At 38.4% G+C, this 27303-nt stretch overlaps 1 protein-coding gene across 4 annotated transcripts in view; it reads left to right on the forward strand.

Moving 5' to 3' along the window:
• The window catches only part of Aftph (aftiphilin), a 54892-nt gene that overhangs the window by 11515 nt on the left and 16074 nt on the right, over positions 1-27303 (forward strand). For 3 of the 4 annotated variants that reach the window (XM_021648457.2, XM_021648460.2, XM_021648459.2), the window contains exons 2-6: positions 7119-9076; positions 18282-18433; positions 21462-21588; positions 22374-22430; positions 25792-25914. In XM_021648457.2, the coding sequence (XP_021504132.1) occupies positions 7151-9076; positions 18282-18433; positions 21462-21588; positions 22374-22430; positions 25792-25914 (2385 nt within the window). In that variant the 5' untranslated portion in view covers positions 7119-7150. Of the gene's footprint in view, positions 1-1575; positions 1750-7118; positions 9077-18281; positions 18434-21461; positions 21589-22373; positions 22431-25791; positions 25915-27303 lie in introns of all 4 variants that reach the window. The other variant, XM_060365198.1, reaches the window with a different exon arrangement.

The following is a 27303-nucleotide window of genomic DNA, read 5'->3' on the forward strand; positions in this document are numbered from 1 at the left end:
AATTTTAACTTGATCCAGCCTAATTGATATGTAAAGGTTTTGTGGTGTGGATTTGTGCTGCTTGTTTGTTTATTTGAGGCAGAATCTAGCCATATTGCATAGGCTGGTGTTAGATCCACCGTGTACTCCAGGCTAGCCCTAAGTACATAATCTGTTTTCCTGTCTTGGCCTTGCAGGGCTGTCAGGCTCTCTTTGTGCTTGTTTGTTAATTGTGTGTGGGTGTGATGGTGGGGTGGGGTGGGGGCAGGGCACATATACCACACATGCATGTGGCCAGTCAGTTCTCTCCTGCCCTTCTGTGGCTTCTAAGAATCAACCTCAGGTTCCCATGCTTTGCGCAGACCCCTTACCACCTGTCTCCTCTTCACTGGCCATTTGCTTCCAAAGGAAGGCTGTTAACGTGTGGTTTTCCTTCAGCTTGTGTTTGAATCAAATTGAATGTTGTTGGTTTTTTTTTTTCCTTTTTTATTTGTTTGAGACAGGGTCTCTTGTGACCCAGGCTGACCTCAGACCTGACGAGACCTTTAGTTACATATGCAGTTACTCTAGCATCATGTTTTAAAAGTCCTCTGTAAACTGTCCTCTGCTTGTAACACTGTAATAGCAGCTTTGTGTTCTCATACAGACCTTTTGCTTTAAATCAAGTCTTGATACCTGGTATTTTAATAGTTTCCTTGAAAACTATTTTTAAATAGCTAATAGTTGTCCCCCTTTCTTTGACTTCCTAAGCTCATCTTTACTCCTAACTTTAAAGGTCTCAGCATGCATAGTCAGCATCTCATATTTTCCATGCCAGACTAGAAGTCCTTAAGCAAGTGCAGCTTCTCCTGGTGAAAGATTAATACCATGATGTCTTCCTACAGTGTGCTCCGCTGCCCTGGCTGCCAGGCTGCCAAAGGGCCCGTCTGGCTCACTGAAGCTTGGACTACTTCTGGATTGTTCCTCTGACTCCTTTATATAAGACCTTCCTTACCAAAAATTCCCAGACCCCAAACCCTTTGATCTCTTTATAGCCCAGAAGGTATGCTTTGCATTTTTAATTATTGTTCCTCACCTCCATTGGACATGAATTCCCATGAAAAACTCTTCAAAGTACAGAAGCCCTGCTGAGATTCTCATTCCCTCTGCTCTGACTTCTGTTGGCATACTGACTCTTATGTCAACTGTTTGTGTTTACCATGGTTTGACTTTCCCTGACTACCAAGACAATACCCCCATGTGTTTATTTCCTTCTAAAACGCCTTGGAACAAGCAGGCATAACAATAGCAAGTGGAATACTTCCTTCTTCTCATTTATTTGCTCAGGTAACATACAGAAATTAGAAGGCTGGCTAGGAAATTTTCTGTGCCGAATGAATAATAAGCCATCTGTTAAGAAGGATGAAGAAACGATGTTGTATGCAGGTACAGCATTGAAGTAATAGCTCATTTACCTTTCCGTTCCAGTTAAACAAAAGCAAGTATTAAGACCCCATATTTTCAGTGTTTAAAAACAATGGCTAGTTTAAGTTAAATGTAAGTTTTAAATTCCTTGTACAGTTGCTCCTTTAATTATTACAAAACTTGTTTTAATAGAGTTGGTCTGGACATAGCATAACTATCTGGGACCGTATAAACCACCTCCACACTAGCTGCTTGCCTGAAACTGAGGAACAGTGGCGTGATCTTTCTGAAAGTTTCTTAAGGGCGAATGAGCCAGAGCCAAGGCCTGCTGGAGAGGAAGAAGAGCAATGCGTATTCTTCTAACAGGTGACTCAGGCTTGAGAAATATAGAAATCTTGGTAGTCTGGAAGGCTAGGAGAGCTTATAACACCTAGAAAATAGAATACCTTGCCAAGATGTAACAGTCTTGTGTTGTTGCCTTGGTTACAAATGTCCTGGTTCAGACTTTTGTGTTCGCATTGACAACTGATTTTGAAATAGACCTGAACCAATTAATTATTCCATTTTCAAACAGTGACAGATTCTGTAAAAAGCAGTAGTTTAGGTACAAGCAGATTCTTCTAGAAACATCATATATTGTTCTTTAAATATCAGATTGCTGGGCATGGTGCCTGATGTCTGTATTCCCAGCACGGAGAAGACTTAGGCAGTAGTAGGATTGCCATGAATTGAGCCCAGCCTGAGCTACACAGCAAGACAGTTTAAAAAAAAAAAAAAAAGTCCAGCAATGTAGAAAATTAAAATAGTACATTCACTTGAAATATCTTTGACAGCTTTTACAAACCTACATATGTGCTTACCACAGGTCCCAACATCACATTCTTGGTATCTTACATTTCTAAAGCACCTTATGTAGATGTTCTTAGCTTCTTTATTATAATTCTGTTTATAACAGAAAATGCTAGAAACCCTAATGTTTTCAGCAGGTAAATGCTGGCCTAATAGAACATCTGTACAGTAAATCGTGCAGACATGTAGACAGATGTGATAACCAAGATGAACCTTCAGGGTATTATATGCAGTAAAAAGAAGTCAACTTTAAGGGGTTTGCATTCTGTATGGTGCTGTTTACCTAACACTCTGAAGCTGGACCTGGTAGTGTGGCCTGAAACACTGGCTGCTCTTAAAGTGGACGGAAAATGCTCTAAGTCCAAGACTTATCAGGCTACAGAACAAATTCATCACCAACTTTGACAGCTTAGAGAGACCCTGTCTCATACAAAGAAAAGCTGAATATGGTCTGTTCTGATATTAATCATATGCTAACCAGTTTCTGATTTTGCTACTATATTATACGTGTACAGATGTCAACATTACTGGGAACTGGCTTAAAGGGTATATAGGATTCCATACTATTTTTACAACTTTTTAAAGTCTGTTTTTTTCCAAATAAGAACTTCAAAAAGAAAGTATATTGTACATCCAGGTTCATGGAAGCGTTATTCACAGTAACCAAAAGGTGCTGTCAACCCAAAAGTTCCCTGACAAACTATGACACATGCATACAGTGGAGGATTATTTAGCTGTAGAAATGAATGAACCTTGAGATAAGCTATAAGAGATAGACACTATGCTATGTAAAACAAGCATGAAAAATTACTGTTTGGTGGGTACAAAAGTGTTTTGAAAGATGAAGGACCAGGTTTCAGATAAGGGTGTGTAGCTTGCATAAGGAGTACATTAATTTCAATATACTTATTTATTTGTTTACAGTGTGCAGGTGTTTTGCCAGCGGGTATGTATTGCACCACATGGGTGCCTGGTGCTTAAGTCAGTCTGAGGAGAGGATGCCAGGTCCATCTGAAATGGAGCTATAGATGGTTGTAAACCACGGTATGGGTATAAGGAACTAAAGCCAGGTCCTCTGCAAGAGCAGCCAGTGCTCTTAACTGCTGGGCCTCTCTCTGGTCTCTTAACTTATTTTCTTTATTTGTTTGGTTTTGAGACAGGGTTTCTCTGTGTAACAGTCCTAGCTGACCTGGAAGTTACTAGGTAGACAAGAGTGGCCTTGAACTCACAGAAATCCACCTGCGTCTGCCTTCTGAGTGCTGGGATTAAAGGCACCAGCCACCACTCCCAGCTTCCCTTTTGTTAAAAAAAAATACTGGTTTGTATTTTCTATGTTTGTGTGTTTATTAGTATATATGGGCAGGTGCCCGAGGAAGCTAGAAGAGGCGCCAGAATCCCTGGGGCTGACCAGTGGTTGTGAGCTGCCCACCATGAGTGCTGGGAATTGAACTAGCCCATGCTCTTGCTGAGCCATCTTTTGAATCTCCAGTATTTATTTGTTATTCATTTTATGTATTTTCATTTTGAGAGCTGGAGAAGTAGCTGTCTGGGTAAAATCTGCTCTACAAATATGAGGTCCTGAGTTTGAATTCATAGCACATAAAAAGCCAGGCATGACTATGTGTAGCTGTAACCCCAGCTTTGGGTTGCAGAGATAGTTAGATCCCATGAGCTCACTGGCCTGCCAGCAGCCTAGCTAAAAAGGAAGCATGCAGTTCGGTGAAAGACATTGTCTTAAGATAGAGAGCAAAGGAGGAAGGAGATACAAGTGTCCTGTTCTTGACACATGAGCATGCACAAACACGTGCACATGGGACACCAGACAAGCAAAGAAAACAGGATTTATGTGTATCTAATTTCTTCCTTTTAAAATGAGCAGAAGACTGGGCAGTGATGGCACACACCCTTAATCCCAGCACTCTGGAGGCAAAGACCAACCTGCTCTGCAGAGTACGTTCCAAAACAGCCAGGGTCATACACACAAACCCTGTTTTCAAAAACAAAACAAGCAAAAACTAACACTAACATCTCAGCTAATGTTACTTTCTTCTTTAAGATGATTTCCTGATGAAAATAATTTAAGCTAAATATGCCATAATGGAGTCTTTTTTTTCTGACTTGTACATTTCTGTCATGAAATGCTTCATGGTTGACCAGTCCCTGACCCCTAAGTTTTTGTTTTCAGTCTCTTTTTACTGGTGGTGTGGATTTCTTGCTCCTGTCATTTTATTGTTTTTCTTACTTTGAATAACCTACATCCATTTCTTTTTGATGGTTTATTGAATCAATCATGTTTGATTCTTTTGTAATTCTCATTGTCTTATTTTACTGTTCTGGTGAGGCTTATTATTTCTTTAATGATTATAATTATCCTCTTTTTTTTTTTTTTGCATGTGGTTTAGAGGTCATGAATTTGGTAAGTTAGGCTTATCTTGGAAGGTTTTTATCTCATCTTTGAATCTGAAGGGTAACCTTACTGTATGCACAGTTATTTTTTTTTCAGGACTTGAAATACAGCATTCCATGCCTTCTGACCTTTAGAGTTTCTGCTATTGATTTTGCTGTTTTTTTGATGGACTTCTTTATAAGTGACTTAACACTTCTCTCTTATAGCTCTTAATATTCTTTCCTTGTAATGTTCTTTAGGTGGTTTAACTATAACATGATATGGAGAAGTTTTCTTCCGAGCATGTCTGCTTGAGATTCTAAACGTTCTTAAGACTTGGAAATTCTCTACTAGTGCTTCCCTGAATACGTTTTCTATGCTTTTTGCTTTCATTTCTGTTCCTTTGTCTATACCAACTCATAATTTTGATCTCTTACCTCTCATAGGTTGTTTCTTATTATGTCTGAATGTGACAGTTCATTAGCATTGTCCTTAAGCCCTAGTATGAAGGTTCCAGTTTACTGGTGAGGCTCTCAGCTGAGTTATTTATTTGATTTGTTGAGCTTTTCATTTCTAAGAATTGTTTGCCTGTTTTTCAGAATCTCTTATTGACATGTTCTTTCAGATCCTTTATGACAGTAATTCACTAGTTTAATTATTCCCTAATTTATTGCAATATATTATTCTGAATTCATTGATCATTTTTTATTTTTTTTTTCATTGATTCTTTGTGAATTTGACATCATAGACCCCAATCACACTCATTTCCCAGTTCTTCCATATCTGCTCTCCACTCTTGTAACCTTTTCCCAGAACTCTGGAGGCAATCTCTGAGTTCCAGCCAGCCAGGTCTATAGAGGAGTTCCAGGGAAGCCAGGGCTACACAGAGAAACCCTGTCTTGAAAAAGACAAAAAAAGAAAAAAGAAAAAGATAAAAAAAAAAATTGAAATCTCAGAATGTCATTGTTCTACCAAGTACCCCACTAACAAATGCTAAAATAATAAAAATAAAAAACAGTAGGTCATAACTACGTAATCTCACCCAAGAGAAAAATACAGCATTAGACTGGAGTGATAGCTCTGTCAGTCAAGTGTTTGCCACACAAACACAAGAACCTGAGTGTTATCACTGTAATCCAAGGCGGAGGGAGAGGATGTGAGCTGCTAGGGACAGGTGGTTTCCTAAAGCTGGCTGGTCAGCCAACCTAGCTAGCAAGTTCCAGACCAGTGAAACACTAGGTCTCAGGAAAAAAAAAAAAAGTGTGTATGGAGCCTGAGGAATAATATGTGAATTGTACCCAAAGGCACACATGTGGCACACATGTACCTATGTACACACATATACATACATGTACACAGAGCAGCGAAATTTTCATTGTTTTGGTAGTGGTGGTTTTGGTTTGTTGTTTGGTTTTTTTAGATAGTCTAATGCCCCGGTTGACTGGCCTAAAGATGTTCGTGATCCTCCTGCCAGCGCTTCCTGAGTCTCTATGCCCAGATAACTTTGTATCGTTTAAAACTAACTTGATTTACATGGTGGAATATTAAGCAATTAAAAACAAGGAAATATTGAAATTTGCAGGGAAATGGTGGGAACTAGAAAAGATCATCCTTAAGTGAGTTATACCAGAAGCAGAAAGACACACATGGTATATACTCACTCATAAGTGGATATTAGACATATAATATTGGATCAACATACTAAAATCTGTACACCTAAAGAAGATAAACAAGGGGGAGAACCATGGGTAAGATGATCAGTCCTAATGCAGAAAGGCAAACTAGATGGACATCGGAAGAGGGAGAAAACAGGCAACAGGACAGGAGCCTACCACAGAGGGCCGTTGAAAGATTCTACCCAGCAAGGTATCGAAGGAGATGCTGAGACTCAGCCAAACTTTGGGCAGAGTGCAGGGAATCTTATGAAAGAAAGGGGAGATTGAAAGACCTGGAGGGACAGGAGCTCCACGAGGGGACCAACAGATCAAAAATTTCTAGGCACAGGGGTCTTTTCTGAGACTGATACTCCAACCAAGGACCATGAATGGAAATAACCAGCACAGATGTAGCCCATGGCAGCGCAGTGTCCAAGTGGGTTCCCTAGAAATGGCAACAGGGACTGTCTCTGACATGAACTCAGTGGCTGGCTCTTTGATCACCTCTCGCTGAAGGGTGAGCAGCCTTGCCAGGCCACAGAGGAAGACAATGTAGCCTATCTTGATGAAACCTGATAGACTAGGGTCACAGGGAAGGGGAAGAGGACCTCCCCTATCAGTGGACTTGGAAAGGGACATGGGAGGAGAAGAGGGAGGAAAGGTGGAATTAGGAGGGGGTGAGGGAGGGGGCTACAGCGGGGATACAAAGTGAATAAACTGTAATTTATAAAAATACAAATAAATTTTTAAAACGTGAAAAAAAACTAACTTGAAAAAACTTGTGATATGTAATCTGTCTTCTCAAAAAAATAAATAAATAAAATGCTTTTCTATTTCTTTTAAAGGCTTAAATTAAATATTGGAAAGCTGCTAAACAATGGAGCCAGACATCATTCGAATGTACTCTTCATCTCCCCCACCATTAGACAATGGAGCAGAGGATGATGATGAGGATGAATTTGGGGAATTTGGTGGATTTTCAGAAGTCAGTCCTTCTGCTGTAGGGTTTGTTGATTTTGATACACCAGATTATACTCGATCCAAGGAAGACTTTGTACCTTCAAACCATTTTATGCCAATTCATGATTATTCAGAAAATGTAGATAGCCTTACAAGCTTTAAGTCCGTTACAAATGGTAATGATAAGGATATCACTGCTGAACTTTCGACTCCTGTGAAAAGTCAATCTAATGTTGTACTTTCTACCACCAGCAAAGAAATGACTCCATCTCAAACTTTAGATCCTTCCATTGATGATATGGAAAGCTCGGGAGATTTAAATAAAGTAGTGGTGCAGGGACCAAACCCTGGACAACCCAGGCATTTCTCTCCAGGAGATTTTAGAACTGATACGAACATTATTCATCAAACCAAGCAGTTAGAGAGCTGCAACGGTGAAAAGCCTCCTTGTCTGGAAATTCTAACAAATGGGTTTGCAGGTTTGGAAACTGTAAATCCTCAGGGAACAGATGACCTGGACAACATGGCTGATGCAAAGGGATCCAAGCCTTTTAGCATTTGTGGCACTGAGTGCAGTTTAGATTCTGCAGCTAGTACTGCTAAGGAATTTGCAGATTTTGCTACATTTTCCCAACCGGAAAGGATACAACTAGAAGAAGTAGAATGTGCAGTCTTAAGTGATGGTGATGCCCTGACCATTCAAGAAAACAGAATCAACAGAGTCAATGAGCTGAATTCTATGAAAGACGTGACTTTGGGTGGAAGCTTTGAGGATAAAGAAGGTACTGATGGTGAGCATCAGGTCTGTTTTTCAGAAATCCATGTAATAACCGACAGAGGTTTTAGTATTGAGAAACAAGACCTTCAAACACAGCAACAGGATGAATTTTTAAATTCAAGAATTCAGTCTGAGGCTTGGAGCTTGGTAGACTCAAATGAAAATTCAGAAGCCATTGGGAGGGAACAGTGTAAAACTGAGGAAAACAATTCATTTGCTTCTGAATGTGCTGGCCATTGCATAAATTCTATTGATACTTCTGATGTTAATGAAATTAGTTCTTCCAAAGAAGAAAATAAAAAGTTTACTAATTCCAAAACCCCAAACCCTGATCCCACAGAAGGAAATGTTTCGGATGATTCTGCTGCAAGCATAAAAAATGGTGACAATGGTGACGACTTTGTGACTTGCCACATAACCAATGAGGACGATTTTGGTGACTTTGGTACAGCCAGTGCCACCACTCCGCCTTTTGTTACTAGTGCTCAAGATTCAATGAGTGATGTTACTTTTGAAGAATCCTCAGAACATTTTCTACATTTTAGTGAACCAGGTGATGATTTTGGAGAATTTGAGGATACAAATGCTGTTTCTTGTCAAGAGGAAATGGTGTTTACTGAGGCAGACCTAAGACAGACTTCTGATGGTTTGTCAGGGGAATATCCATTGGCAGAAAAGTCTGAGAGAAGAGACAGTGAACCTGATTCAAAACCGGAAAATGGTCAAGACAGTGAATTTGGAGATTTTGATTCTGTGCCAAACACTCAAGGCAACGGTCGTGCTTTTCAAGACTCTGATGACTTTGCAGACTTCAGCTCAGCGGGCCCTGGCCATGGTGTAGACTGGAACGCGTTTGAGGATGGTCAGAGAGACGGTTGCTCCTGGGCTGCCTTTGGGGGCCAGCAGGCTACCGGGTCTCACCATCGAAAAGAAGTGTGGCAGTCACATAGGACAGATGAAAATATTGATGCTCTGGGAACCCCTAAGACGCACGGTGTCTCTTTAGCAGCTGCCAAAGGAACAGTTGCTAGTGGTCATTTGCAGGAATCGGTCACTTCAATTCAGGTATGTCCTAATTTCCTCTATTTTGTATAACATGTTAATTACCAGGGAGACTTCTAATACAAGCTAAGAAGTTAACTAGGTACCTGTTAAGGGAGTTTCTGTATCAAATAAGATATTTACTGGCCTGATTTGCAGATTAGGTTTTTTTTACAACCCTTTGAAAAACAGTAAAACTGCTGTGACAGGGAGTTTCTTACCTAGTTAACAGAAATTTTTTTATGAAAAATATTTGTTGTAAATATTAGCCATTTTTACTTCTGTTTTTACAGAATCTTTACAGTGATATTAGAACAAGGCTAAGCCCTTTTTTATTTTAGAGGTTAAAAAAATGTCAGTTAACTATGTCTGTTAAATTGAGATTGAAGTACAGTTTTGATTTCAGGAGAGAGCTAATGATTTCAGGAGAGAGCTAATGGACTTAAAACCTCATGGCTTCACAGTCACAAAAAGATTGTCATGAGATAAATTAAAGTCTATCCCTAGAAGAAAAAGTGACCGTGGATTAACTTATTGTGGTTTATTAATTTATTTAGAGTTTTTGCTTGTTTATTTGTGTTTTGTTTTGTTTACAACTATTCTTAGGGAGAATATATCAGGGAGAATATTTTTACTACTCAGCACCTGTGTATAATTCTTTCCAGTTTATAGTCTTTCCAAAAAGATTTGTTAATATTTATTTTGATCTAAAATAGCCCCTGTAGTGGTAGCTTGAAATCATTGTTTCCCAGTCCTGAGTTGTACTCTGTCACAGTTTTTACCATTACTCTGCCCAAGTGGTGAGGAAAAGGGGGAGGGGGACCACTTCTTCATAGTTGTGATTGACATGGAACATCTTGCATAGGCTTGTTTTTAATATACTAAGAGTATGTCAGTATGGTCTACTATTTTTCTAGTTGTTTTTTGCTAAGAAACCCATTTTCAACTATATCTTTGAAGTCTGTTAATTGAAATAAGTATACTTCATTGTTTTGATAGCTTTGATACATGTGGTATTGCCAGTTGGTATTCACAGCTTTTCACTTTTCATTGGCTTTGAGTGTCTGAATAGTTTGTTTGCTAATTCAGTTATTGCATAGTTTAGCTAACGTGCAGTCTTAGTATTTATTATTGAGGAAGAGCCTTATAATTCTAAGCAACTAATTTTAATATAAAATGAAGACTGTTGCTTTGATCTAACTCTTTTCCCTATTTAGTTTCATCTTGGCAAAGTATAAGGTGACAGTGGTATTGGATGATCTTTAGTTTGCAGCCTTAGAACTTTTAACATCATTCGATAATGAAAGTTTTAAAGTATGACCACTTCAAATGGAAATCTTGTACATCATACAGGTTGATTTTACTTATATAGAATTTAATAATTGAATATATACACACACTTCTGTATATGGGCTTCATTGAAATATGACATGTGATTTTTGCATCTTGACAGCCTCATAAAAGCTTTATGGTTTGAGATAATGAGGGAAAAATACACAGAAACAGAATTTTGTTTTGTAAAAAGTAAAATGTAAACTGCATAGAAATAGCAAAAATACTTATTAAAACTTTCTGAGATTTTTTTGTCCCAGGCTCCTCACTTTTATTGATGGTGAATGGGACATGTAGAATTTTAGAAATAGATGAAGAATAAACTTCTGAGGAGAAAGCTGAGGTGAGGGAATGAGTAAGCCTGCTAGTAGACTGAGTCAGAATGAATACAGGTTAAACAGTGACTTTCATACCTGCTGTTCTGAAGGAAACTGGCCTGGACTTTCCTCCCTGGACTCCAGATTGTGCTGAAATAGTACATTTGTCCTAATCTTGCCATTTCGGGAAGGTTTAGTTTCATTAATGTGTTTCTTAAAATGTCTCCTAGCTGTAGCAGTCTTCCTTCATCAGTCTGCAAGTGCTGGGTTGCAGGCATGAACCAGGAATCTTGATAAAATAGCAAGAGGCCGTTTCAGCAAAAGAGTTAATAGCATAAGCATTGATATAACCGTGAACTTTTGTAAAACTTTAAATATTACTCAAAATGGTACTTGAATTTAGGTCATTGGTAAATACTAAGATTTTATTCTGGAAGGGAGGCGATGAATTATTTTTGTTAGTAGCTGCCCAGCTGGTATTACTGAAAAGTTACTAGGTGACCTTTGAGAACATTTAGAATGAAGGTAGACAGAGGCTGAAGATGCGGCTCAGCAGCTGAGAAAACCATTCTTTTAGAGCATACAGATTCATCCCCAGAATCCCTATCAGGTGACTCAGAACTGCTTGTGAGGGATCCCACACCTCTGCACTCCCTGGCACCTTTGTATATATGTGCACATACCCACATGGAGCTAAACATACACATAATTAAAACTAAAAATTTAAAACTTAAGGATGGGGTTAGAGAGATGGGTTAACAGTTAAGAGCATTTGTTGCTCTTATAGAGGATCAGGTACAATTTCCAGAACCTACATGGTGGCTTCACAACCAATTATAACTCTATTTCCAGGGAGCCAGTACCCTCTTCTGAATTCTGTTAGCGGCCAGGCATGCACATGGTGCACATAAATAAATGCAGGCAAAACGTTCATGCACAGAAAGTAAATCCTTCAAATTTTTAAAATTAATTATTTAATTAAAATGTAATGGCGTAGACTGGCAGTTCTTTCATTACTGCCGTGCCACTGCCCCTTGCAAGAATATTTTTTAAAGAAAGAATATTTTCTGTTTAAAAGAAAATTAAAGATATCACAAAAAAAGAGGCGGTAAATATAAATATATATATATATATATATATATATATATATATATATATATATATTGGCTTGTGCTATTTTGAGATTAAGTTACTACTGTTTCACCAGAAAATCAGCATTCTGAAACTGAATATAACAGATCTTTTCCTTCTGTAATCATTTGCCCAACATTGTGTGTGTTTTACTTTTGCATGAACATTTGAATTCATAACTGGAAACAGAAACATCAAAATGAAGGAAATAAGGCTATATGTGATGGCTCGTTCCAATAATCCCAGTATTCTGGAGGCTGAGACAGGAGGATGAGAGAATCAAGGAAAGCTTGAGCTCTATAGAGAGTTCCAGGCCAGCCTAAGCTTCAAAGTGAGACCCATTTCAAAAACAAATAGTAAGATTAAGTCTTGGCCTTATAGATTTTTGTTTACTAAGTATTTGGTTGAATTTTATTTCCTTTTTATTGTTTCTTCCTCAGAAGTGTGGTACTCTGGTCTTTAATACAAAATAGGAGTACTATTTTAGGTTCGTCCAGAGACTGTGCAAAGGAAACAGTCGTCTTTTCAGAGCATGGTAAATATCCCAGTGGCTGTTCTTACTTTAGTTTGAAATTAGGGCTTGATAAGTGTACACGTGTAGCTTGTATTTGGTATCTTACTTAATATTTAATGGTGGTAAGGCATAGGGTATCCTCTGAAGTGGAAGGTTAAATTACTCTGATTTTAAGTTTCTTCTACATAAGGCTTAGTGTTATCAATAGCAAAATTATTGGCAATAGAAAAACCAGTATTCATAAGCAAGAAAGAAAAAGTAATTGGAACTATGCTGAAGAGATTTTAACATTTGCCTTAAATACAAGATACTTTAAAGTGATTTGCATTTCAGTAGCAGAAGAACCAAGTCTCAAATCCCAAGAGTCATTGTCACTCATACCTCTGAGAAGCTGAGCTACACTTGCAGTACAGTAAACTCTGGGAGGTTTTTATTTTGGTTTCACAATACTAGGGATCTAAAATAGGGCCTTGTCTGTGCTAAGGATCATTCTCCCACTGAGTTACATCCTCAGCCCCATATGCCTCCCCCACCACCACCATACACACACAGGGTTTCTCTGTGTAGCCTTGTCTGTCCTGAACTCATTTTGTGGACCAGGCTGGCCTTGAACTCACAGAGATCACCTGCCTCTGCCGCTCCAAGTGTTGGGATTCCAGGCACACATCACCATATCCAGCTTCATATGCCCTTTTTATATTTTGTAATTTATAAAATAGAGATGTATCATTTGGGGGAACAGAATCAATAGGATATGTGTAAGAGAAAGGGGAGAGGGAGAACTATGTATTTACTAGAAATTAAGAAACTCCAAATACATAGAAAGTTGGAGTGTATTTGAAGGCCTGAAAACCAGGAGAGACTTGACAATATTGTGTGTTTAAGTAAGAAGATAGGAAAACTGTCATTAGAAATTCCTGCTTCTTGTTTTTTTATTTTTCTTCTGTCCATGTCTTTAATTGGATACAGTCTCCTCACCTTAGGGAAGGCAGCCTGTTTTAGTCAGTTTATCAGCCACACGGCAGCGGGCAGTCATCTCTTACGCTGAGTCTAGCCTCGGCAGGCACCAGGCATGCATGTGGCACACAGACATACATGCAGGCAAAACACCTGTGCACGTAAAATAAATACAATTTAAATATTTTAAGTCACAATTAAATAATAAGTTACAACCTTCAAAAATTGAGTGGTGCCTCACTAAATTAAAACTGGAAGTAAATGTCATGTTATGACCAGTTTTACTCTGTTTAGAAATAGTTTATATATCCTGGGCATGGTGGTACATGCCTGTAATCCCAGCACTCACAGAGGCAGAGGCAGGGCAGATCTCTGCAAGTTCGAGGCCAGTCTGGTCTACAAAGCAAGTCCAGGACAGCCAAGGCTACATATAAAAACCCTGCCTCAAAAAATAAATAAATAAATAAATTAAATAAATAAATAAATAAATAAATAAATAAATAAATAAAACTAGAAAAAGAAACAAAGAAAGAAAGAAGAAAGAAATAGTTCGTTGATAGGTCAGTATAAAGTTCTTTTTTTAACTCATTAAAGAAAATCTAAGGGCTGGAGAGATGGCTCCGTGGATAAAAGCACTGACTGTTCTTCGAGAGAACCCAAGTTCAATTCCCAGCGCTCACATGGCAGCTCGCAACTGTCTTTAACTACTGTTCCAGAGATCTGACATCTTCACATTGACATACATTCAGTCAAACACCAATGTACATAAAATAAAAATAATTTTTTTAAAAATCAAATTTTAATATCTTACTTGAGTAACTCTAGCCTTTGATGTGATAACTTTTATGCTCAAACTATAATGGTAAAAAAAAAATGGTTGTTGGTTTGAGTAGTGTCTCATTGCAGTGTCTTAAAAAATCAATTTCGGTGTGAGGGGACTTGTCGGATCACAATAAAGCTGTTCTTTTTGATAGGCTTTCATTTCTTCTGAGCATTATATTGGTTATATTTTTATGAGCTGGAGAGTTGGCTCAGCAACTAAAGACACAGTTGTACTTACAGAGAATCCAGGTTTGGCTCCCAGCAGCCACATGGTGGCTTACAACTAGACAATTGTAAGTAACTCCAGTGCCAGGAAATTTAACTCCCTTTTCTGACCCTTGGGAGCACCAGGCAAACACATGGGACACTAGCATGCATGTAAGCAAAATACTAATACACATAAAATAATAAGTCTTTAAAAGTTAGTTTTAAATTTAAATATTTTTAACATATCTACTGTATGTATTTCATAATACAGTGAAGACAACCAAAAATAACAGTAAGTCAAATACTGATATCCAAAATTTAGATCTCAAATAACAGTTTATACAAGAGGCTCTTAAGTAGGTACTTGAAGTGGGATGGTGGTGGCGGCAGTGGCAGCAAACACCTTTCATCCCAGCACTTGGGAGGCAGAGGCAGGAGGACCTCTGAGTTTGAGGCCATCTTGGTCTACAGAGCTGAGCTCCAGGACTTGCAAGACTGCTACACATAGAAACCCTATCTTGAAAAACTGGAAGAGGAAGAAAAGTAGATACTTGAAAACTAGCCTCTGATTCTTGGGGAAGATACAAAATAATTGGATTTAATTTATTGTTCCATTTTATGTGGTAGAATTACTAGGTTGAGTCCAGTGATCTCGTGATGCTTTAGAATATTAGAATAGGGGCAGAGAATATCAGTAGTGAGCAGTGGGCCTAGCTTGACTCTTACACCTTAGTACGTTTCCGTTACATGTATCTTCTGTACCCCAACAGCAACCAACAGATACACGGTGCCACTCCGCCTCCCACTGAGTGCCAGAAGTATCTACCCTTCTAGTCCTTCGCCTGTAATCTTTCCAGTCCGCAGCAGAAGTTGAGTCTCAGTGCAGTCTTCTACCTGGCAGACAGCCCCCACCCCCATCGGGGGTTACGTTGTCAGCACTTAAGTACTGGGGTCAGGCAGTAGTGAAACTTGAATTACACTGACGGCAAGATTGCTCTCATAGAGAATTGGAAATTGATATTTTAAGTGTGAAAGGCATGAAGTAGCACATGCCTTTAATTCCAGCACACAGAGAGAGGTGGAGTGGTAAGGTGAGGGTGTCTCTGAGTTCAAGCCCAGCCTGGTCTACATAGTGAGTACCAGGCGAGCAGAGTTACATGGTGAGTAAATGTCACAACAAATTTAATTTAATCAAAATCTTTCTTAGTTCTCTTAACTGCTTTTTTGTTGTGTTGAGTTCTTTTTTCAGTAGCTGATGCTGCTAGCAGATCGTGATTATTTAAATACTGATTTATTGTTCCAGTTCAGCGGGTGGCACAAATCTGCCCCTTACTTCTTGATTTGGACATAGCTTTACTAAACCCACTCATGCTTGCTTTTTTAGAGATGAGTTACAAAGCCTAAAGTGTGTACTATATTGCTCTCTGCTGAAAAAGTTGCTGAACCTTGTGTTGCCGAATCTAAGAAGAGATTGGAAGCAAATGTTTAGCTACTTCATGTGTAGTTTATATTCTTTGTGGGGAAACGCTGAAAAAAATTGAAGTGGTTAGGTTAATGGAATTTCCCTCCCTCAGACATGCTGCAGTCATTTGATCCCTTGTTCGCTGATAGCACTAGTATGCCTGAGACCTATGCTATATGGAGAATGCTCCAGCCAGTTGAGTTTAGGATCCCTGTTTCCTTCTGGTAACAGCTTGAGGTTTTTTGTTTTTTTTTTTCTCTTTAAAAAGATAACAAAGATGATACAGTCAAGATTTAATTTTCAGGTAAATAAAATGTCCTAGGTGAGTTATTATTTACCTTCCCTGCCAGAAGAGAAGTGCTCATCAGGTTTCCAATTAGATAGTTATCTGATCTCTTTCAGAGTCAAGTGTGTCCGTTTCCCGTGTTGGAGCCAGTTAGTGCTGGGTCCCCTTGACATGCTCAAGTTTCAGGAGCCTGGGGACCTTAAGTCTACCCTTTGCTTTAGGGTTCATAATTGAAAGTGAGACTTTTTCTCATCTCACATGAATATAATGAGGGCTCAGAGAACTTTGGCAGAGTTAGCAAAGGAGTACCCTGAGACCAATTAAATAAGTGATAAGGTTTTTCTCTAGAACAGCTTCCAAAGGGGAGATTTGGGTTTGGAAAATGTGATTATGGAAATTATGCCCTTTGTTCTTCCTTTTCCTAGTTACTACTACAAAGGAGAAATCAAGGGTTAGCTTGTTTGTATCAGCTGCTAAGAGGAACTATTGTGATGTATTTTTCTGTTCTCAATTTCAGTAGTACGTTTAATCTTTTAACAGGATTTAACTTAACAGTTTGTATTCCTACTTGATGTTTAAATAATAAATTGCACTCAATTTAAAATATCTTGCCACATATATGAAATATAATTAAGAAAATGGAGTAAGGTTGCACATTTACCATAAATATAGTGGCACCCCCCCAAATCATTATTCTAAATCCAGCAAATTTGAATTAATAAAAAAAAACTTCAAATGCCAAGTAAATTTATGTTTATTTTATGATGAAAAAGACTCTAGTAAGTATGTAGACTTTACCTCAAGGTAATTAGAGAAATGGGATTTCTAAAATACAATGCAGACTGTCAAAATGATAAAGAGCTGGTGAATTTCTTATCAGTAAAAATTGAAACACTCAGGCCAAGCAGGTTGGCTTAGTGGGTAAAAATAATTGCTGCCAAGCCTGAAGACCTAAGTTTAATTCCTGGGATCCAGCCGGGAGTGTTGGCACATGCCTTGAATCCCAGCACTCAGGGAGGTAGAAGCAGATGAGTCTCTGTGATTTGGAGGCCAACCTGGTCTTCAAAGCAAGTTCAGGACAGCCAGGGTTGTTACACACAGAAACCCTGTCTCAAAAAACAGTAACAAAAATGCCTGGGATCTTTGTGTTAGAAGGAGAGAGCCAACCTCCAAAAGTTTTCCTTTCATGTCCACCATGGCATACCTAAAACCACCACCACTATGCAGAGAACAAATACGTGTTTTAAAAAACTTTTGTGATTTATTTTTATAATTCTAAGTATGTGTTGGTGTTGTGTATGTATTTTTATATGGAGATGTGCATGTTAGTACAGGTGCCCAAGAAGGCCTGAGTCATGTGATCGCCTGCAGCCAGAGTTGTGAGCTACCTAATATGGGGGTGGGAGCAGAAGTAGGGTCCTCTAGAAGAGTAGCATGTTCTCTTAACGACTGAGCCCTCTCTCTATCCCCCCTTTTGTTAATTCATTGAGACACTTTTACTGTATTATGCTTTTTTGTGTGTGGCAGTGGTATCTCAAAAAGGCTCTCACAATTAAGTGTTTATGTCAAGAAAACAATCCTGATTAGTTGTAGTAGCCTATTTTCCCCACACACCCATCTTCCTTGGTATGTATATCTCTATACTTACTCTGTTACCTGAGTAATGAAGAGAAGATAAATGTTGAGAGAGAAGAATATAAATGTTGTCTATTTTTTTTTCTTTTGGTTCAGCTTTTGGAAGATTATTCAAACTTGGAAGTTACTTCCCTCACTATACAGTAGAGTAATAACCTTTTCTTTGTAGAAATCTGTAACAGACTAAGATAACATATAGAAAGAACCAAGTAGCTACTTGGCATTTCCTACATTTATTGGCCACCTGTTGCAGCAACAACTTGATTACTTAATCGTTTAAAGTAATTGTTGAAGTTGTCTCACTGTTTTCTGTACTTGAGTGGTGATATCCTTCCGTGTGTGTGTGTGTGTGTGTGTGTGTGTGTGTGTGTGTGTGCGCGTGCGTGTGTGCGTGTGTGCGCGTGCGTGTGTGCGTGTGTGCGTGTGTGCGTGTGTGCGTGTGTGCGTGTGTGCGTGTGTGTGTGTGTGTGTGTGTGTGCGTGCGTGTGCCATGCATGTGCTGTGCTAAAATTCTAGCATCATTAAAACTGAAGAAATGAAAGTGAACTTTTGGGGCGTTGATTCAGACAGCTTTACTCAAACGGTTGGAGAGGATTTTCGAAGCCTGTTTCCCTTCTGTATTCGTCCCTGATGCTGAGGAGGACGTCACTTCCCTGAAGCACTTGCTGGAGACGAACACCTCGCCAATAAGAACAAGAGAGGCTTTAGCTGAAAGTGGGTAAGTAGACAGCTCTTAGAGAACACGTAACTCTGCTAGGGTCAGTTGTTTTAGTTTGTAAAGCTGGCTCACAGAATCGTTTTAAAATATGACATTTGAAGCCTAATCATGTGCTAAAAGACTTAAAGAAAAAAAATCCCTGTTTCTCTACTTGTGAAATGTTTCTTTTGATGTTTTAAAATCAAAATTCTTACTAGCCAGTGTTATGTTACCTCCCAACTACTTAGTGTGATAAATGAGCTGGTTTTGGTTTTAGACAGTATCTGTTTATATAGCCCACACTGCACTCAAACTCAAGGGCCTCCCAAGTGCTGAAATTACAGGTGTGTGTCAGCACACTTGGTTTAACTGAAAGTTTAGATCTCTGCTAGTTTGTTGTCACTTTTTATACACTTAAATCACAGCTTTTGGTTAATTTTTAAAATCTTGTGTTTTCCTTTTAACTGTTCAAATACTGTACTTCTAAATAAGCCCTTGTTTTCTTTTTTGTTTGTTTGGGTTGGTTGGTAGGTTTTTTGAGACAGCGTACCTCTGTGGAACCTTGGCTGTCCTAGACTCTCTTTGTGGACCAGTCTGGCCTTGAACTGACAGAGATCCACCTGGCTCACCCCCCTGAGTGCTGGGATTACAGGCCTGCACCACCACGCCTATCCCCTTGTCTTCCTTATAAAACGACTTTCTGAACTTTATTCAAGATGAGCATCCCTAATCTGGAAATTCGAATTTTGAAGTGCTATGAAATTGGAAACTTTTGGGAGCTGTGGGTGTGTAACAGTTGGAGATCTCTTGCCTGGCATGCATACAAGGTCCTGGGTTTGATCTCCAGCACTAAAAAAGGAAGGGAGCTTAATTTTTTTTTTTATCCACACATTTTTTGAGCATTGACATGACCTTCAAAAAGTTTATGATTTTGAAGCATTTCAGATGCCCAACTGATAAAATCTATACAGATATTCCAAATCTAAGACAGTCTGAAATGAAAAATACTTCTGGTCCCAAGCACTTCACATAATCTCTCTGTTTTTACTTTCTACATTTTCACTGACCTGTGAGAGCCTATTCATACAATTTCACTTGATGAAATTTGACTTGTGATCAAATTTATTAAGCTGTCATTCACTGCCTCACCCTCAGCAGCTTCCTTGCTCCTGTGTATGGTTCAGCCTAAGCCTCTGTGTACCTGCCACTTAAGACTTCCCTTACTTCCTTTTTGAGATAGCCTGTTAGGGAACGTGCACACGACACAAGGTTGTATTCTGCTAATACAAATTTATAAGTTGTTACTGATCTGAAATTTCACAATGAAGTGTCTTGATGTAGGTCTTTTCATTCATCACACTGTTAACTTGTTCTCCATAGTGAACATTCCATTTCTAGTTTTACCTTCACAATTACTATCTCTCCTTTGCCCATTTTTCTTTCCTAGAATTCTTGTTAATTATTTGATATTAGAGTGTCTAAATTTGTCTTCTGGTTTTAATTTCAATGTTACTCCTGTTTCTGGGCTATTCTTTTTATACTTTGCCGTTCTCTGCCTCTAGACGCGTTCTTCTCAGGTTTCCCTCTCCTCTGGTTAACTGAGTCACTTGTAACTTGTTTGTCCCTCTCTATGGCCTCAGTCTTTCTTGTACAGGCTTTCACCTGTCTTAATTCCATTCAAGATTGAGATTGTTTTTTTGTTCTTTTTCTTGTTGTTTGGAGGTGATTTTGAAGGGAAAAAAGCAGGTGGGGGTGGTAACAAATCTCTTCCCAAGAGATTCAAATCTAAGGAAATAATAATAGAAGATTATACTGTAGTAAGAGTCAGGTGAATGTGATCTCTCAGCATGCTTTATTGTACTGAGATATGAGGCGCTACAGTGTGTATGTAATGAGATGATATCAGGTAAATACTCATAATAGCACCTAATTAAAAATTAATGGATTATGTCATACTTGAATTTTCCTGTTAATATTTCCATATCATAGTTGACCACAGGTAACTGAAAACCATGAAAAAAAAATAAGGGTGGACAGGTGGGGTAGAAGGTGCTGCTGTGTATATGCAGGCCAAAAATACAATCTGTATAAAAAAATAGAAAATTACATACTATATAATTGCATGTTTGTTTGTGAATCAAGACTCAAGAAGAGCTGGACATGATAGCATATAATTCCAACATTCTAGAGACAGAGACAAGAGGATCTAGAGGCCGGCCTACGTGAGCTACATAGTGAGACCTGTCCCAAACCACAAAAAAAAAGAGAGAGAGAGAGAGAGAGAAACTCAAAGGTGAAAACCCAAATATTAAGTAACTCTATTAAAATGGTGGATGCCAAGTAATTTTCCCTTTTAAATATTAATTTTTTGATAGTGTCTCATGTATCACGGGCTAGCCTGGAACTTACTGTTTGGCCAAGGATGACTTTGCACTTCTGCTCCTTTTTCTCCTGAGTGCGGGGATTGTATGCCTGCACCATTGTGCCAAGTTTCCCTGTGCTGGCGGTGGAACCCGGGGAGCTAAGTATACGAGGCAGTGCTGAACCAGCTAAGCTCTGCCCTCGTCCTTAAACGTTTGTTCATTTTTACAACAGGAAAGAACAAGCTAGGCCTGGAGAGAGCTCAGCAGTTACGAACACTTAATGCCCTCACAGAGGACCTAGTTTCAGTTCCCGGCACCAGTATGGTGGCTCACAAGCCATCCATAACTGCAGGGCCAGGGGTTCTGGCCAGCCTCTGAAGATACGAGGCACAAATGTGGCACACATAGGTACACACATGCAGCAAAACATACATATAAAATATATAATCTTGATTTTTAAAGAAACAAGTTAGTTCCTGGACTATATTCCTTCATGTAAATTTAGCTAACCTTTCTAATACTGTTAGTGCTAGCTCTTGATTGCACTGAGATAGATAACAGTTGATACAAGGTATGTTAGATACGAGATTAACTGCCCACGTATAGTGTCTCGTCAGTGTACTGAAGGTGAAGTTTATGGGGAAGCGCTGGAGTAACCTGCTGTTGGCTTCATTTGGCCTTTACAGTGAGCTGAGGGATGTGTGGACGGAACTGCAGGACGTTCACGATGCACATGGCCTGCGATACCAGTGGGGCGGCTCTCACAGCAACAAGAAGCTTTTGTGCTCCCTGGGAATAGACACTCGGAACATTGTGAGTCTGTTAAATCGTAATCTTTAGTCAACCTGTGTGGTTTTTAAATTTACTATTCCCATGTTTAAGGGGTGATTATCTAGCTTCACAGAAAAGTGATTGGCTTAAATGTTCACTTATTTTAAATATGACAGTTTTAAGACACTGTAATGTTCCTCTAGACTCAGTGGTTCTCAACCTTCCTAATGCTGCGACCCTTGAATACAGTCCTTCATGTTGTGGTGACCCCCAACCATAAGTCATTTTTGTTGCTACTTCATAACTGTAATTCTGCTACTGTTACAAATTACAATGTAAATATCTGTTTTCTGATAGTCTTAGGTGACCCCTATGAAAGGGTTATTCAACATCAAAAGGGGTCACAACCTACAGATTGAGAACCACTGCTCTAAGTATTACTTTTTGGTTTTTTGAGACAGGGTTTTTCTGAGTAGCCGTGGCTATCCTGGAACTTACTCTATAGACCAGGCTAGCCTTGAAATCACAAAGATCCATCTGCCTCTTTAAATTTTTTCAAAAATGTCTTATTTTTGAACATTTTTGTTTGTTTTTCCTTAACTATAAAATGAAAAATGGACTGGGTTACGTATATACATATGTATGTATTGTGTATGAATATATGTATGTACTATGTACACACATGTAGAGTGTGTATATATGAAGCCATATATACATATATAAAGCTTACAGTTTATCATTCACAGTATACTAAAACATTGTAAGCATCATTGTATGACAGGCAAATCATTCTCTAAATACATGTTCTTTCTCCCTAATACAAATAGCTATTCACTGGCAATAAGAAGCAGCCTGTTATAGTGCCCATGTATGCAGCAGGATTGGTAAGTACAGACTATTTCTGCATATAGTTATCTTTAATGCATTTATTTTATTAAAAAAAAAGAAGTAGTTGTTTGTTTTGAGGCATGGTCTGACATAGGATTCTGTATGTAGAACAGTCTGGCCTTGACTTAGAGAAATTCACCTGCCTACCTTTGCCTCCTGAGTGCTAAAATTAAAGGTGTGTAACACTACACACGACAAAGTGTTTTTAGGAGGCATTGTAAAGCTGGATGTGGTGCCTCAGCCTGTCATTTTAGCGCTTGGAAGGCTGAGGCAGAGGAGTCCGTAAGTTTGAGGCCAGCCAAGCTATGTATGCTCTAAACAGCTTGGGTGACACAAAATGTGGTGCTAGAGAGATGGCTCTCTTGGTGCTCTTGCAGATTTGAGTTTGGTTCTCGGTACTCACAGCTCACAGCCATCTGTAACTCCAGTTTCGGGGGTTCAGTGCCCTGTTCTGGCCTCCATGGGAACATATATACACATGCATGTGCACATATATAAAGCTGCTTTTTAAAAATGTTTGGATTTGTCCAGTGTGGTGGTGACACATGCCTTAATCCCAGCACTCAGAAGGCAGAGGCAGCCTGGTCTACAGAGGGAGTCCCAGGACAACCAGGGCTGCACAGGAAAACCCTTGTCTTGGGGAAAAAAAGATTTAAAAGTTAGCTCTATTTTATGTGTGTGATTGTTTTGCCTTTGTGTGTGCACATGGAGACCTCAAGTTGATACCAGATAGCCTCAGTTGCTCTCCACCCTACATACCGAGGCCAGACCCCTTACTAGAACACAGACTTCACTAATGCAGCAGATCTAGCTAGCCAGTTTGCTCCAAGGATCTACCCCTGCCTCCTGAGTGCCAGGGTGCTGCACCTGCCCACATAGCACGGACGCTGAGCATCCAAATTGTGGTTCTCTCTCTTGTGAGGTGAGCACTAAAGCTGAGCCAGCTTGTCCTCTTTAAACTTGTAAAAAGAAAAAGGAGATGAAATGCCTGGTGCCTTAGATAGATGTTTTAATTCAGTTATTAATTTTAAATAAAACAACATGAGACTGTGGGTGTTCAAAAGAGCTTAAAAACACCGAATTATAGTATATGAAAATAAGCCAGGACTTTAGACTTTCTGTTAATTTGTTTAATTTTTTTTCAGGGCTACGTAAGACCCTGTTCTCAATGAAAGGAAAAGTTAGAAATCACAAAACTTAAGTCTAAACTCTTCCACTTATGTCCATGTAAACTGCAACTTTTTTTAAATCCACACTTTATTTTCTGTGAATAGGCACTAATCTTACTGCCATTGAACTGGAACATTATGATTTATTTTTGCAGTTTGTTTTGGAATTTTCTTACCAGTTTCTACTCCGTTATTTACCTTGTATTGTATGCTTTTCTGCTCTAGGTAAATACAGTCTAGAACATTCTTTATTTTATTCATTATTTGGATTTTGATGTTTCTCAGACAGTAGTGCTTTAGAGGTTGTTAGTATAGTCCCTTGATCTGAATAGGAAGTTCCCTTGTAGACAACTTGGTAAGCTTACTATAAAGAGGTATAAACTAATAAAAGCAATTTGCATAATCAGCTCCTTCCTTTTTTCCTGCACACTGGGCATCCTCACATCAGCTGCTGCAGTGTTCTGTGAGACATTAGTGGCTAATGTCATTTTTGAACTTTATTGCCTATAATAGTAAAAACCTACCGTTTTTAAGACTTACTTTTTACTAAATTTATTCAGTGATCATAAATCGATCTTCCCACTTCTGTCTCTGATTTCTGTGTGGGGGTGTAGGTGGGTAGTGGGGTACATGTTGTACATCTCTGTCTATCTACTCCCAGCCCTGGAATTATAAGTGAGTACATTGAACTGAGTGAGGGTCCTCAGTGCTCGCAAAGTCAGTGCTTTATCCTGTGGCATCGTTAATACCAAAAGTTAATTGTACCTGTATTTTCTCTGTGGCGCATTTCAAATGGAAGAGTAAGCCTGAAATAATCACTTATAGTTTCTGTTTCTCCAACTTCATCAGAATCATTTGGAAGACTTTTAAACGCAGATTTCTGTAGCCTGGGTGTGGTGGCACATGCCTTTAATCTAAGCTCTAGGGAGGCAGAGGCAGGTGATCTCTGAGAGCAAGGCTGACAGGCCTAATCTACAGATTGAGTTTCAGAACAACCCTTGTTACCCAGAGTAAACCCTGTGGTAGCGGGATGGGGGGGTGGGGGAGTGGAATGGAGGATGGGGAGTCTGATGAGCAGAAAGAAAAAAAGACAGATTTCTGCCACTATCTTAAGCTTTTTATTAAGTGGATTTGCAGCAAACTTGAGAATTTATGCATATGATAAAGTTTTAGGTGCTATTGATTAGTAACCACAACTTGAGCACCATGGGTCTAACTCATAGTTCAGATTAAGAAATTTGGCTGGCACTAGTAATTACCAAATGTATTTTCTTCTATGAAAACATACTGAAGACAGATAATACATATGTGACTCTAAGTTGACCATGAACTAATTTTCATCTTTCTGTCTGCTTCATACTAGAAATTGGGTCTGTGGCAGATAGGAGTTGAATATGTAAATTGCTTTTATTAGTTTATACCTCTGTAGGAGTAGGGATTCTTGTAAAAAGGCAGTTTTAGAAATTTACAGATTCTGAGATTATTGACTTAGCAGCTTTGATCTCACACACAGTTAAAAGTGGCCTTTGTATAGAATAGAAGCTCTAATAAATATTCAGTAGCTTATCAGGGTATTTGATTTTGTTTAGTTGGTTTCTAGAGATGTAAGCATAAGCACTTTACCCCGGTCCTTAGCTATGATTTATAATATGTAAAAGCTTTGCTGTTGTTTTGTTTTGTTTTTGCTGTTAACCTGGATTATCCATTTTCTGTTTGTTAGAGACTTGATAACCAAATGATTTTTTTGTTTGTCTCTATACCCATCTAAAATACTTTCCTTTTTTAAAAACTGTGTTTGGATTGTTTCAGATCCAGTGGAGTATGTAGAGTGCCTTCCCCACTGAAATGGCAATCTCTGTACTTTCTTTGGTAGACCCAGGATCTAAGTACTGAGACACCAGCTCATACTTAAACACATTAAATTCATACTAAAAGACATTGTGCTTTCAACATACCACCATGTTTGAAAGCTTGCCCTTTTGTATAATATTAGTGTCTTAAACATCATAACAAAATTTTGTTTAAAAGTAGATTTGACTTCAAAAAATTTTATTCTAAAGTAACCATATATATATATATATATATATATATATATAGTATTTGGAAAATAATCTTTTTCTCTTAGATTTCAACTCTTACAAACTTTGTGTTGATCCCTCTCCAATTAATGATAATGTACCTTTTTCAGGGTATGTTAGAGCCCACCAAGGAACCATTGAAACCACTATCGGCTGCCGAAAAAATTGCTTCTATTGGTCAAACAACCATTATGACAACAGAAATGAACACATGTACATCTGATTCGTTCCAGGTAAAAAATACTCATTTATGTCCAAGTGATTATGCGTGTAAATGGACATAAAATCACACATATTTAATATATTTCTTTTTTTATAGTTGTAAAACTTGATGATGGACGTGTTTTGATTGTTAATTAACATTCTACAATAAACAAATATGTAATTTTTAACAATAAAAGATAAAATATGAAACAGGATGGTTATTATTAGTAAGTTTTTAACCCAATCTAGTCACAATCTTTAGACATAAATATTCACACTGTGAAGGAACGATCATAAATATTAATACAAACCATGAGTGCCAAATTTCCAACGCTGGAAATATTGCATTTGTACCAACGCTCATGAGTTATGTCTAACAGCGTATGTTTGGACAGCCCTTCCCAAAGTATGTGTTCTATAGCAATGGCCCGCTAAAGCAGTGTTCCAGGGTAAAGTAAGTGTGGGGAAAATATTACACCCTTGTAACTACCCTTGGAGATTAACAATGCATGTTCCATACCTCTGAGCCTGTAGTAAATGCTGCCGTTTAATTTCAGCTCATTTCTCTAGTTTATTTGACCACAGGATTCATTTTGTAGATCATACTTTTTTGTATAAGTAGTATTTTGAAGAACATACTTTAGAAAATGATGTATATATAGGCCCAACCCTTTCAAATGTGTTTCAAGAAACAACTGTTTTTTACTGCTGTATTCTACTATAGTTTTGTTGTTGTTTTGGTTTTTAGAGACAGCGTTTTTCTGTGTAACCCTGGCCATCCTGGAACTCACACACATTTTGATTGTCCTCAAAATACCATAAACATCCATGAAAAGCCAAAATTCCAGCAAATCAATGAAATATTTCTTAATTATTCAGTTTCTTGATATCACTTACATAAATGTTTATCAAAGAGCTTGCACCTTTCTCCAGAAAGGTTACTATATAAACCATTTCTAACCATTCGGTTCTAACCATTTCTTCATTGTTAAATGTAACTACTAAAGGTCCTTCTTTCTTATCCAAAAGTGGAATAACTTAGTTCTGCTCAAATGCTTCAAGGTTTGTGTTTGCTCTAAAATTAGCTAAAAAAGATTTTTCCATTAAGTATTTATTAATCTTTAGGTAGGTTATAAACTAGGTTTTTCTCAACATTATTTTTCACTTACATGAAATTATTACAGATATCCATGGTATTACAAAGATAGAACAAAGAAAAGGCCTGTGTGTTCTTTGCCTATGTACCCTGTGGCTAGCTTTTGACATAATTATAGCAAATATAAAGTATAATCAGTAATACAGCACCAACTATTTTTATATAGTTATGTACCCTTTGGTCATATGTGTGGATGCAGGTGACCACCCAACAGTCAACATACAGAGCTCCCCACTCGCCACAGAGACCTCCCTTTGGACCT

This window comes from Meriones unguiculatus, chromosome 12, assembly GCF_030254825.1.
Source record: "Meriones unguiculatus strain TT.TT164.6M chromosome 12, Bangor_MerUng_6.1, whole genome shotgun sequence".
Lineage (NCBI taxonomy): Eukaryota > Metazoa > Chordata > Mammalia > Rodentia > Muridae > Meriones > Meriones unguiculatus.